General features: G+C 38.2%; 1 protein-coding gene across 1 annotated transcript in view; it reads right to left on the reverse strand.

The window, feature by feature from the left end:
• Positions 1-1,398: 1,398 nt before the first annotated feature.
• Positions 1,399-13,298, reverse strand: part of Tex11 (testis expressed 11) — a 246,191-nt gene continuing 234,291 nt past the window's right edge. The window contains exons 28-29 of the mRNA XM_052170254.1: positions 2,221-2,385; positions 1,399-1,554 (exon numbers count right to left, since the gene is read on the reverse strand). Of these exons, the coding sequence (XP_052026214.1) occupies positions 1,399-1,554; positions 2,221-2,385 (321 nt within the window). The remainder of the gene's footprint in view (positions 1,555-2,220; positions 2,386-13,298) is intronic.

Raw genomic sequence — 13,298 nt, forward strand, 5'->3', positions numbered from 1 at the left:
CCATAATCAGAGGGTAATACAGGAACTCCTCTCAGGTTTATGTCACCTGCCCAGCATGTGACATTCTTGAATTCCAGAATTGCTAGAATGTTCCTCCAATCTTTCCTCTGTGTTAATCAAACCTTCAAAGTTCTCTCTATAATGCTAAATGGTTGACACATACATGTTTCGGTTCATAGATCACAAAAAGTTGAGATGTCTCTAGGAATTTGATGAGAGGAGTACTTGTTCCCAGAGAGTCTATGAAACAATCTCAAGGGACTGAGAAAGCAAGCAAGCAGCAATAAGGCAATGTGGCTAACCTGCATTCACTGGATGAAGGGTGCACAGCAGGTGCTTGTGTTTACCCATGGCTTGTATTACATATGCAAGTAGTTGAAAACCAATGGTTGGAAATGTTATAAATAGAATAGAATCAACCATGAGAGGGAGAGTGACGTACAACTTCATTTTCGTGCAGGCAGAAGGAGCAGACTGAACCCTGCAGGCCAGGCCTCTCTGGAGTGTGGGATTTGGTTCTTGGAAGGGAAAAGAAGGTGATAGATCATAGGAGGAATAGCTGAGAGGCCAAAGGATATTGAACCCAAAGAAGAAAAAGCTGGCTGATGGGGCGGTGGTGAGTGGGGATGATTCCTGTCTTTAATTCTCTAAAGGGCACCTGGAATGGAAATAGCAGACTTATTACTAGGAAATAGAATTTTGTTGAGTATAAGAAAAAGCTTTTTACCAATTAGAAAAGCCAAAAGGAAGGGTGTGTTTGAACAGTCATAGGATATGATTCATTCTCATTCCCCCACTCTCTGACAGTTTCTGACTATGTAGCACAGGATGTGTTTTAATAGACTGGGTAATGAATTTTCAAGGATTTCAAATAAAGATCTCATGAATCTGATAAATTCAAAAGCCAGTAACCACTAGGCCCTCCCAATGATGTTTCTGGTTTTGTGTTATCTCTTAGCGTAGGGAGTTTGGGTATTTTAGGAATAAAATATTTATGTATATTGGGCAGGAGTGGACTGTCCATTTCATCCACATGGGGCATCTTGCTATAGCATGGACTACTTCAATATAATTCTTAGCAGTTAGGAACATTCACTTTTCTTCTAGAAATCAGCTGATCACTGGGGTGAAAGTCAAAATGCTTTTATTTGAGAACATTTCAGTCAACATAAAAACAGCTTAAGAAAACAAAAGTTCAAGGGAACATATGACAAGCACTGAAATATTTAACAGCTCATGAATATACACCTTCAATTACTGTGAGCCTGCCTGCTTTCTACAACTTCCTTAAATCATTATGACTCTTCACTGAAAAGTGAAATCACTCTTTAATTTTATGACATGCACTGTGGTACCCGTAGTAAGCAGTAGACAGTATCAGACCCCTTGGAACTGGAGTTACACATGGTTATGAGCTGCTGTGTTGGTGCTGGGAACTGAACCTTGATCCGCTGGAGGAACAGTAAGTGCTTTCAACCATTCAGTTATCTCTGAAGACCTTAAATTCACCTTTTTATCTAATGCTTCCTTGAGGTTGGCGTGCAGAAGATTCACCTGAGAAAGAAAACAGCAGACAGACTTTGGGAAAAGGAAAAAAAAAAAAACCAGTGTGGGCAAGCTTCCCAGATCCATAGTGATAGCACAGAAGTCTGGCTCTTGAGGTCTGAGATCTGAGTTGCTATTGGGAATACAAATTGTCCTTTCTTAAGGAAGAGGAATCCCAGGATAGTAAGTCTGTTTAATTAGGAACAGGCAGCTCTAGTAAGGGCAGTAATCAAAACAGAAAAGATTCATTGTTCTTATTTGGTAACAAGGCTTTTTCGTTACCAAACCCACCCTGGTTAGCTAATGGTCTAGATGCTTGAAACAGAATATCCCTGGAGAAATGCCTGTTTGACCAGCCATTGTTTGCACAGAGGTCAGCCCTTACCCACACACATTGGCACTGACAGCAATATATCTTTCCAGATCGCACTTCTGGCAGTCCTTGCAATTAAATTCCATTCACTATCCTTGTTTCCTCCTCTCCACCCTTTTTGGTTTCACTCTAAGAGATTACTACACAATCTCCTACCACATAAAGTGCTACAGAAGCACTGAGCTCTTCAAAGATGAAGATCTTTGCATAGTCAAGCAAGGTAGAATGTGTCCTTATGGGAGCTTGGCATGCCTTCTGTGCCCTCTAAGTTATGCCATCCACTGCAGGGTTCTTCCTCCTACCTTTGCTTCATAGCTTGTTTTGAGGGAGCCAAGGTGGCTAAGGAACTCCAGTGCCATTCCAGCCCACCTTTCTGAAGATGCATACTTGTTCTTGCTATACATCAATATTCCAATATTCCAAGCCTTGATCATTAGCCATGCAATCTCCTCTTCCGGATAGCCTTTCTGAAATCCAAGAAGAGTGGGTGTTTTCAGTTGTTATCGCCACTACTGATTGTAGCACTCTATCACATCCTATTACAGTTAAATAAGAGGTACTAGGCTAGCACTAAGGAAAGATTGCTCCTGCGGAACAGGAGAGTATCTTGAAGGTATGATAATTGTAGAATGTTCCATAGCAAAGTCTTAGGAAGTAACACAAATATGGGAGAAAAAGCACTAGGTCTGTTTAATTAGGAACAGGCAGCTCTAGTAAGGGCGGCAATCAAAACAGGAAAGATTCATTGTTCTTATTTGGTAACAAGGCCTTTTCCTTACCAAACCCACCCTGGTTAGCTAATGGTCTAGATGCTTGAAACACAATCGTCCCTGGAGAAATGCCTGTTTGACCAGCCATTGTTTGCACAGAGGCCCTCTTCTACTAAGAGAAAATAAACTCAGAAAAACCAGGTCTTGGTCTCCTGGAAACAAGAGAGAAATCTGTATCCTACTTGGGTCTTTCATCGCTGCCATCCTCAGCCAATTATCTCCCCAGTCTGGAGGTGATCAAGAAATCATTTTACCAAGTCTCTTAATATCCTTGACCAGAATGAATTTCTATTCTTGCAACAGTAATAATATTAATTGTTAGTGTTGAGATAATCTACTAAGCTATGAACGAAGGTCACATTTCTAAGGTGGTCCCACAGCCTTATCAGTGGTTTTTAACACCACTAATCACAAAACTACATTAATGTCTTCATAGTATTCTGCACTAGTGAAAAAGAGTGGTGGAAGAGCAACTGTCCCTGCCCTTGTCTAGAAGATGGAAAACAGATGCTGAAGCCTTCATTTATCCAGTATGTCTCAGGGCAAAGATGTCATAGAAGTCTTCAGAAAAGGTTCTTGAGTGGCAAGGATGTCATTGACTTTTATTCATTATTGTTTTGCTTAAGATGGGGACCTTCCTATGTTGCCTAGTTTGCTCTGAATTTTTTGGGTTGCAGTGATCATCCCATCTCAGCCTTCCAATACAGACCCATACTGCCATACCCAGCTGTCCTTCAGTTGGATCAATAAAAAATGCTATGTATAAGACACTATGATAATGAGGGTGTTGGAAGAGATGAGACAAAGCTCTCATGTTAAAGGACACGTAGCAGCTTTGTGGAAACAAGGCCTCTGCAAATTAAGATGACTTCATAGAGCTGAGATTATATCTCAGTGACAGAGTGCTTGTCTAGTTTGTGAGGCCCTGGATTCTACCCCTAGCACCACATGGGAAAATGAGTTCCCAAGGTAGTATTAAGGGTTTGCTAGAGTGCCATGGACATTAGGTGCCTCGGTATAGTGACTGAAAAGAACACTAGCAGAGCTTGGTCAGAGGCAGTCTAGTTTGCCTGAAAGTAGATGTTTACCTTATAAACATCTACTTTTCAAACTTCTCTTCATTCCTATAGCCAGCTTTACATTTCTCTAATATAAGTTATATCACATAATTTTGAAATGTTAGGCATTTACTTCTTCCAGTCTGTTAAATTTTTTGTGGTATAGAATTTCTTGTTTTATTTTTGTATCCCTGGAGCCCAACACTATGCCTGGCACACAATAAAGGCACAAGTTTGCTGAATGAATTAATGAATGAACAAATGATTCAATCCTCAATCAAATGCCACCGTCTCAGTGAAATTTACCTCGATTGTTTAAAACTTCTTGCATAAACTTTTGTTTCCTGAAATTTTGTTCATAACCCTGTAAAGCACTTTTAATGCATCACTGTCTTTCTCCTTTACTCGACAGGGGTGAAGTGTCGTTATGACAGAAGGTCATTCACCTTTTTGTATTCACAGCCTGGCACAGTATTTGGTACATAGTAAGAATGTGGTTATCTTAACTACATGAATGCAAAGGTGATCAAACAAACAAATATGATCATAGAAGGGTGACATGAAGTAAGATCTAGATCTACAGAGATTATAGGAGAGACAGAAGAGGCTGGAGGAGATTTTAGGGGTGCTGCCTGGAGCTGGCATGCCCTCAATCATATAAAGTTTTTTTATTAAACATTTAAAATACCACATTCAGCAGATCTCTGAAGAGTTTAGTATACCTGATTTACTTGCTTTATGCTTAACTTTGAAAACATATACAAGAGGCTAAATAAAGCTTATTCCTATAATTAATTATGTAGTTACTACTTCACTGTAGTTATATTGTATTAAGTATTAAATCCATGGCATCATGCTTGCCAGGTAAGCACTTTATGAACTGAACTAGTAGATTTCTCACCCCACATAATGGTTTTAAGGCTTATCGATGCTATAGTGCGTATCAGTATGCCATTCCTTTTTTTGGCCAAATAATATTCTATTATATGGAAATGCCACAATAAAACATTTTGGTTAATTGTCTCCTTTCTGTATGAATGTGTCTGCTCTGAGCATTTGTGTATGAGTTATTACTTGTATGCATTTCTCTTGGGGTGGAATTTCTGGGTCATATGGTAACTATACTAACCTCCTGCGGTTAGGTCTGGCTATTCTTTTTTCCTCTTTTTGCAGTACTGGGAATAAAATCTAGGACCTTACATATTCAAGGCATGTATTGTACCATCCACTGAGTTACACTTCCACCCTTCAGCTGCTTTTCAAAACACCACTTTATGATCACAGTTTCTGTTGAGAGTACCGATCATTTGTCAAGAGTGTCTTCTCTCTGTCTTTTTGAGTATAGACATCTGATTGGGTGTAAAAGTGGCAGATCACCTTATTATTGCATTTATATTTATGTATTTGTGATAATTATGCTGAACATATTTTCATATGCTTACTGGTCATATGAATATCTCCTTTGGAACAATGCCAACTTCTGTTCTTTGTTCACTGGAAAACAGTGTGGATATCTTTATGGAGTTGTCAGATGTCTTTATACATCCCAAATGTGAATCCTCTCCAACATTTACCACCAAGCTTTCAGTTATCCTTTTACTTCCATAATGGTGTCTTTTATGAAAAAATTATTGTTTTTTTTCTCAAAACTAATTGTATATTTTCATTTTATTGGATATACTTTTGATGGGATATCTAAGAATCCATTTCTCCATATAATATCACAAAAGATTTAAAAATCTGTTTTAGAAAAACTAAGCCAAATCTGGGCCCCTGAGATCTCTCAAACACTGGACCACCAACCAGGCAGCATACACCAGCTGATATGATACTCCCCTAACATATGTACAGCAGAGGACTGCCTGGTCTGTGTTCAATCAGAGAAGATGCACCTACTCCTCAAGAGACTGGAGACCCCAGGGAATTTAGAGGTCAGGTGGGGTGGGGGGTGGGGACATCCATGTGGAGACAGGGAGTGGAGAGGAGGTATGGGATGAGGGATGGGGGAAAAATATTTAGTGTAAAAATAAATTAATTAAATTTAAAAAAATAAGAAAGAAATATTGAGCCAGATGTGGTGATACAGTGCACAGCAGATGCAAGAGGATCAGGTGTCCAAGATTATCTTCAGCTATGCCATGACTTTGAGGACAGGCTGGCCTACACAAAACCTTGTCTTAAAAAAAAATAACAAGGGCTGGAGAGATGGCTCAACAGCTGATAGTAAAACTACTCTTCCAAAGGTCCTGAGTTCAATTCCCAGCAACCACATGGTGGCTCACAACTATCTGTAATGGGATCTGACACCCTCTTCTGGAGTGTCTGAAGACAGCTACAGTGTACTCACATACATAAAATAAATAAGTAAATATTTAAAAAAATAAGAACAAAACAAAATCTTTGAGTTAGCAATGAATGTGAAGCAATGGAATAGTAGGCTACTTGTATGGAATATCTGTGAGGCTGAGCAACTGCTAAGATGGGTAAAATAAATTGCATAAAACAATAAATAACAATGAAATAAATTATCAAGAAAGGAAAAATTGCCCATGACAAGACTGGTGATTAAGAAATAGAAGACATAGATTTGTTCCATTTTGTTTGAGACACTCTTTATGTATCTCAGGCTCTTCTTGAATTCACTATGTAGCCAGGCTCACCTCAAACTCAGTCTTCTTGCCTCATTCTCTTAAGGGGTAGGGTTATAAATATGTTCCACTATGCCTGGCTCTTAGACATAGGTTTTAAGCGAAGAGAAGTAGCAGATAATAGTGTGTAAACTGTACAGAGCATAGAAAGGAGGAGGTGATGGTTGATAAACAAGGCAATGTTGATTACTGTATGGAAAAAGGAACATCTTGTTTTTTAGTTGGATGAGATTCAGAGTAAAGATTTAGAAAATATAAGAGGTTCTAGAGACTTATGGGAAAGAAAATGATATATAAAGGTTTTATTTGGAAGAGATATACTTGATAGGGACACACAGGAAAAACAAAAGAATAAAGAGCCAAAGAGAAACTAAGAATCAAACTACAGAAACAGGAGAAAACAAGTTTTCACAGTCTAATTCCAAGATGCCGTTACAGAAACCACAATTCCAACACCAGGGACATAGGAGATTTAGATGAAGGGAAACCCAAATATCACTGTATTGTGAAGAAAGAATTCTAGATTCACTTCTCAGCTTTTCCATCACACACACACACACACACACACACACACACACACTTAGTATAAGGTATTCAACCTTTCAATGTCTCAGTTAACAAAATGAGTTTAACTTAGTATTGGTGTGCACACCTATACCCCCAGCACACAGGGAGCTGAGACATGAGGATCATGAGTTTAACACTAGCCCTGAAATACATACTGAAACTCTAATTAAGCGATTTAATTTGGTAACCTCAAAGGCTATTTTCAGTTATCCTAGTCATAGAATGAAAATTTATATGTCTTTTAGATACCAACAGTGTTATCTAAACTAAGAGACTATCAAAAGAGAGAAGACACTATTGTTAAATGAGTTTCTAAGATGTTAATGTGTGTGCAAGTCACTTGGGAGTATTGTTAAATTTCATATTTTTGCTCCTTAAAGCCTTTCTTCATCTCCTAGAGACTCAGTCTCTTGGTGAAGACCCAGAGTCCCCTAGTTCTTTCCTGCCATCCCCCTCAGCCTTTCCTTCTAGCCTATCTCTATTCCTTTATGACTCCTGCCAACATGCAAAAGAACCTTCTCTAAAGGGAACCACAATGGCTGTGCTTGACTTGGGACTAAGGGAGCACACAGCTAGTACATTTGACTAAGATTCAGAGTGGGCAACAGCAACTAAAGTATGAAACACACACACAATGAAGAAACGAAATATATTCACTTCAAATGTCATAACTCCTGAATCTTAGATTACAGCACAAAAGCACAAGCATAAACAACTAAGAAAATATGCATCTTCCAGAAACTAACAACCCCATTGTAATGGGCTTCAGGAAAAGCAATTTAGCTGAAGCACAACAAAAAGACTTCCAAATAGCAATTATGAATATGTTCAAAAACCTTAGAGAAGACATGAGTAAGTGAAGACCATGAAAACACACATAGTTGAATAAAATAATGAAAACAACTAAAGGCATGAAAGCAAAAATTAACAAAGAAATAGAATAAGTAATGTAAACACAAACTGAAACAAATCTGGAAATAAAAACCTCAGGATGCCCAACAAAAGCCTCAGAGATAAGCCTTAGCAACATTAAAAAAAGGGGAAGAGAGAAGTTCAGATCTTGACAAGGTAGAAGCAATAGATAGTTCAGTCAAAGAAAATGTTAAATATAAAAAACCCAAGACTTGGGAGAGGAAGCGTTTAGCCAAGCAGAGACTTGAAGTACCAAGGTTGGGGATACCCAGGGAGGCCTCGCCCTCTCAGAACATAAGGGAAGGATTGTGGGATGGGGTGACTTAGAGGAGTATAGTGAGTGGGATGTAAACTGAATTAAAAAAATAAAACCAAGCAGAAACCATCTGGGGCATTGTGAAAAGACCAAACCTCTCAATAAAGAACAAGGGAAAGAAACTCAGGTGAGGGACACAGAAAATATTCTTCACGAAATCATAGAAAAACATTTTCTAAACCTAAGGAAAGAGATGCATATCAAGGTTCAAGAGATGAACAACAAATAGATGAAACTTCCCATGATACATAATAATCAAAATAGTAAATGCACAGAACAAAGAACAGATATTAAAAGCCACAAGGGAAAAAGACATGTAAAAGGAGGCCCATTAGAATAACATCTGACTTTTCAGTGCAGACTCTGAAATCCAGAAGGGCTAGGATGGATGTTCTATAAGCTCTGAGAGATCACATGTGCCAGCACAGAATACTACGCCCAGCAAAAATATCAATCACAATCGACAGAGAAATAAAAGCATTGCATGGCAAAAACAAATTTAAGCAGTCTGTGCCTAACAATTTAACTCTACAGAATTCACTAAAAGGAAAACTTAACTTTGAAGAGAAGGTTAACTACACCCAAGAGGACACTAGGAATAAATAATCCCAGCACATATAATCAAAAGATGGCAAGAAACTTATACCAAACTAATAGGAATTAATAAATAAATACTGTTAATTAATAACAGTCAATATTAATGGCCTCAATTCTCCAATAAGATGACAGACTAGCAGACTAAATCCAAAAGATGTATGTCATCATCAAGGAAAGACATCAACTAGGGTAAATGGATAGAAAATGGTTTTCTAAGCAGACAGGCCCAAGAAGCAAGGAGGTGTAGCTATTATAATATCTGATAAAATGGACTTCACACCAAAATCACAAGAAATAGAGAAGGATACTACATATTCATTAAAGGAAAAATTTATCAAGAGGCTATAACAATTTTAAATATTCATGCACCAATTATAAGGGTACCAAAGTTCATTAAAAAACACTACTACCGCTAAAAAAAATCAAATATTGACCCCACCACAGTGATAGCCAGATTTTTCAATATCCAACTGTAGCCAGAGAGATGAACCAGACAAGAACTAAACAGAGAAACACTGGAGTTAAATATCATCATAAATCAAAGGACATTCCATGCAAATACTAAAAAATAAACTTTCTTCTTAGCAATTCATGAAACTTTCTCCAAAATTGACTATATATTATAGGGGGCAGGGGAAGCAAGTCTCAACAGATATCAGACTACAAACAATATACTGCATCCTATCACTTTTCCAGGGTTAAAGATTGATATTAACAGTTGAAACAACAAAAAGTATAAAACCCCATAGAAGCATAAGAACTCAGTACTGAATATTGAGTCAAGACAGAAATCAAGAAGTAGATTAAAACCTTTCTAGAATTGAGTGAAAATGAAAGTGGAACATGCCTGTCTTAGGGTTACTATACCTGTGATGAAATACAGACTAAAACAACTTGAGGAGGAATGGGTTTATTTAGCTTATATTTCCAGATCACAGCTCACTATCAGAGGAAGTCAGGATAAGTACTCAAGCAGGGTAGGAACCTGGCAGTAGGAGCTGATGCAGAGACCATGGAGGAGTGCTGCCTACTGACCTGCTCCTCATAGCTTGATAAGCTTGGTTTTTATGGAACACAGGACCACCTGTTCAGGGATGGTACCACACTCAGTGGGCTGGGTCCTCCCCCATTAATCACTAAGAAAATGCCAGGCTTGCCTAGAGCCTGATCTTATGGGGGCATTTTCTCAATTGAGGCTCCCTCCTCTCTGATGACTCCAGCTTGTGTCAAGTTGACATAAAACCAGCCGGTACATCACCCATTCCCAAACATGGGAATCAATGAAGGCAGTTCTGAGAGGCAAATCGATAGCAGTTAAGTGCCTTCATTAAAAAAAAATACTGGGGAGATCTAATATTAACAATGTAATGATACACTTGAAAGTCCTAGAAAAACAAGAAGAAATAATTTCCCAAAAAATGAGTAGATGGAAGGAAATACTCAAACTTAGAGCTGAAATCAATGAAATAAAATTAACAAGAAAAAAGCAACACAAATAATCGATGAAATGAGTCATTTTTAATAAAATCAATACAGTTGGAAAAAACCTTAGCCAAATTAGTCAAGAGATAAAGATTCAAGTTAATAAAATTAGAGGTGAAATGGAGATATTACAACAAATACAGAAAATTTGGAGAACCATGACAATTTTTTAAAAAGTCATATATTTTGTACTCTATCAAACTACAAAATCTGAAAAAAGAAGAATTTGTTGTTGTTGTTGTTGAGATAGGATTCCACTATATAGCCCTGACTGTCCTGAAACTCACTCTGTAGACCAAGCTAGTCTTGAACTCAGAGATCCACCTGCCTCTGTTTCCTAAGTGCTGCATTAAATAAAGGGGCATTTCCTAATTCTTTTTACAAAGCTACTATTACCCTGATACCAAAACCACACAAAGCCTTCCACCCCCAATTTACAAATAAACTTCACTTATGAACATAGATGCAGAAATTCTTAATAAAATAGTTTCAGCCTGTATCCAAGAACATATCAAATAGATCATACACCATGATCAAGTAGGCTTCATCTTGAAGATAAAGGATTGGCTCAACACATGTCAATCAATAATCATAATTCACCATATAAATTAACTGAAAGAAGAAGCACATGATGACCATAATGCAGAAAAAGGCTTTTGACAAAATCCAACATCTCTTCATAATAAAAGTCCTGGAGAGTCTAAGGTACTAGGGACATACTCAGTATAATAAAGACAATTTATGGTAAGCCCACAACTAACATCATTCTAAATGGAGAGAAATTCAAAGCAATCTCGCCAAATTTAGGAAGACAAGGCTGTCGACTATGTCTCTATCTATTCCATACAGTACTTAATGTCTTAGCTAGAACAATAAGACAACTGCAGGAGATTAAAAGGTTACAAATTAAAACTCAGGAGACAGCAGGTGTTGGCGAGTATGTGGAGAAAGAGGAACACTCCACTGCTGGTGGGATTGTAAGATGATACAACCACGATGGAAATCAGTCTGGCGGTCCCTAAGAAAACTAGACATGACACTTCCAGAGGACCCTGCTATACCTCTCCTAGGTATATACCCAGAGGATTCCCCAGCATGCAATAAGGACACATGCTCCACTATGTTCATAGCAACCTTATTTATAATAGCCAGAAGCTGGAAAGAACCCAGATATCCCTCAATGGAGAAATGGATACAAAAAATGTGGTATATATACACAATGGAGTACTATTCAGCAATTAAAAACAATGAATTTATGAATTTTTTAGGCAAATGGGTGGAACTGGAAAATATCATCCTAAGTGAGGTAACACAATCACAAAATACACATGGAATGCAATCATTGATAAGTGGATATTAATTAGCCCTGAAGCTCTGAACACTGAAGATAAAATTAGCATATCAAATGATTCCCACGAAGAAGGAAGAAGAGGGCCCTTATCCTGGAAAGGCTTGATCCAGCATTGTAGGGGAGTACAAGGACAGAGAAAAGGGAGGGGGAAAGATAGAAGAATGGATAAAGAGAAGAGGACTTATGGGACATATGGGGAGGGGAGAACTGGGAAAGGGGAAAGCTTTTGGATTGTAAACAAAGAATATAGAAAATAAAAATATATATTAAAAAAAGATTATAAATTGGAAAAGAAAAATTCAAAGTATTACTATTTGTCAATGATATGATAGTATACAAAAGTGGCCCCAAAAATTCTACCAGAGAATTCATATAGCTGGTAAACACCTTTAGCCAAGTGGCTGGATACAAAAGTAATTCACAAAACTGGTAGTGTTCTTATATACAAATGACAAACAGACTGAAAAAGAATGCAGTGAAACAGTACTTTTCACAATAGCCTCAAAAGTATCATGGGACAAGTCCAAGTAAGCAAGTGAAAGAAGCCCTGGGGGCCAGCAGAAAGAATGGAAACAGGCAACCTTGGGAGGTAGGAAGTGGGGTGGGCCCTCTAAAATGTAGCAGAGGCCTGGGAGGTGAGAGACTCTCAGGACTCAAAGGAAGGGACCTTAGATGAAATGCCCTACAGAAGGGAGAGGGAACTTGTAGAGCCTACCTCCAGCAGGAAGACAGGGCATCAAGTGAGGGATGGGGTTGTTATCCCACAGTCACAGCTCTGACCCATAACTGTTCCTGTCTAAAAGACACAATAATTGTGGGGGACTTCAACACTCCACTCTCCTCAATGGACCGATCAGGAAAACAGAAACTAAACAGGGACAGACACAGTAAAACTAATTGAAGCTTTGGACCAATTGGATTTGACTGATATTTATAGAACATTTCACCCTAAACCAAAAGAATATACCTTTTTCTCAGCACCTCATGGTACCTTCTCCAAAATCGACCATATAATTGGTCACAAGACAGACCTCAACAAATACAAGAAGATCGAACTAATCCCATGCCTCCTATCAGATCACTATGGTGTAAGAGTGGTTTTCAATAGCAACAAAAACAACAGAAAGCCCACATACACATGGAGACTGAACAATACTCAATGACACCTTGGCCAAAGAAGAAATAAAGAAAGAAATCAGAGACTTTTTAGAATTTAATGAAAATGAAGGCACAACATACCCAAATCTTTGGGACACAATGAAAGCAGTGCTAAGAGGAAAACTCATAGCCCTGAGTGCCTCCAAAAAGAAAATGGAGAGAGCATACACTAGCAGCTTAACAACACACCTGAAAGCCCTGGAAGAAAAAGAAGCTATTTCACCCAGGAGAAGTAGAAGATAGGAAATCATCAAACTCAGGGCTGAAATCAATCAAGTGGAAACAAAGAGAACCATACAAAGAATCAATGAATCCAGGAGCTGGTTCTTTGAGAAAATCAACAAGATAGATAAACCCTTAGCCAGACTGACCAAAGGGCACAGAGAAAGTACCCAAATTAACAAAATTAGAAATGAAAAGGGAGATATTACAAAAGAAAGTGAGGAAATCCAAAAAATCATCAGATCCTACTACAAAAGCCTATACTCAACACAACTGGAGAATCTGGAGGAAATGGACAA

This window comes from Apodemus sylvaticus, chromosome X (assembly GCF_947179515.1).
Source record: "Apodemus sylvaticus chromosome X, mApoSyl1.1, whole genome shotgun sequence".
In the NCBI taxonomy this organism is placed as follows: Eukaryota; Metazoa; Chordata; class Mammalia; order Rodentia; family Muridae; genus Apodemus; species Apodemus sylvaticus.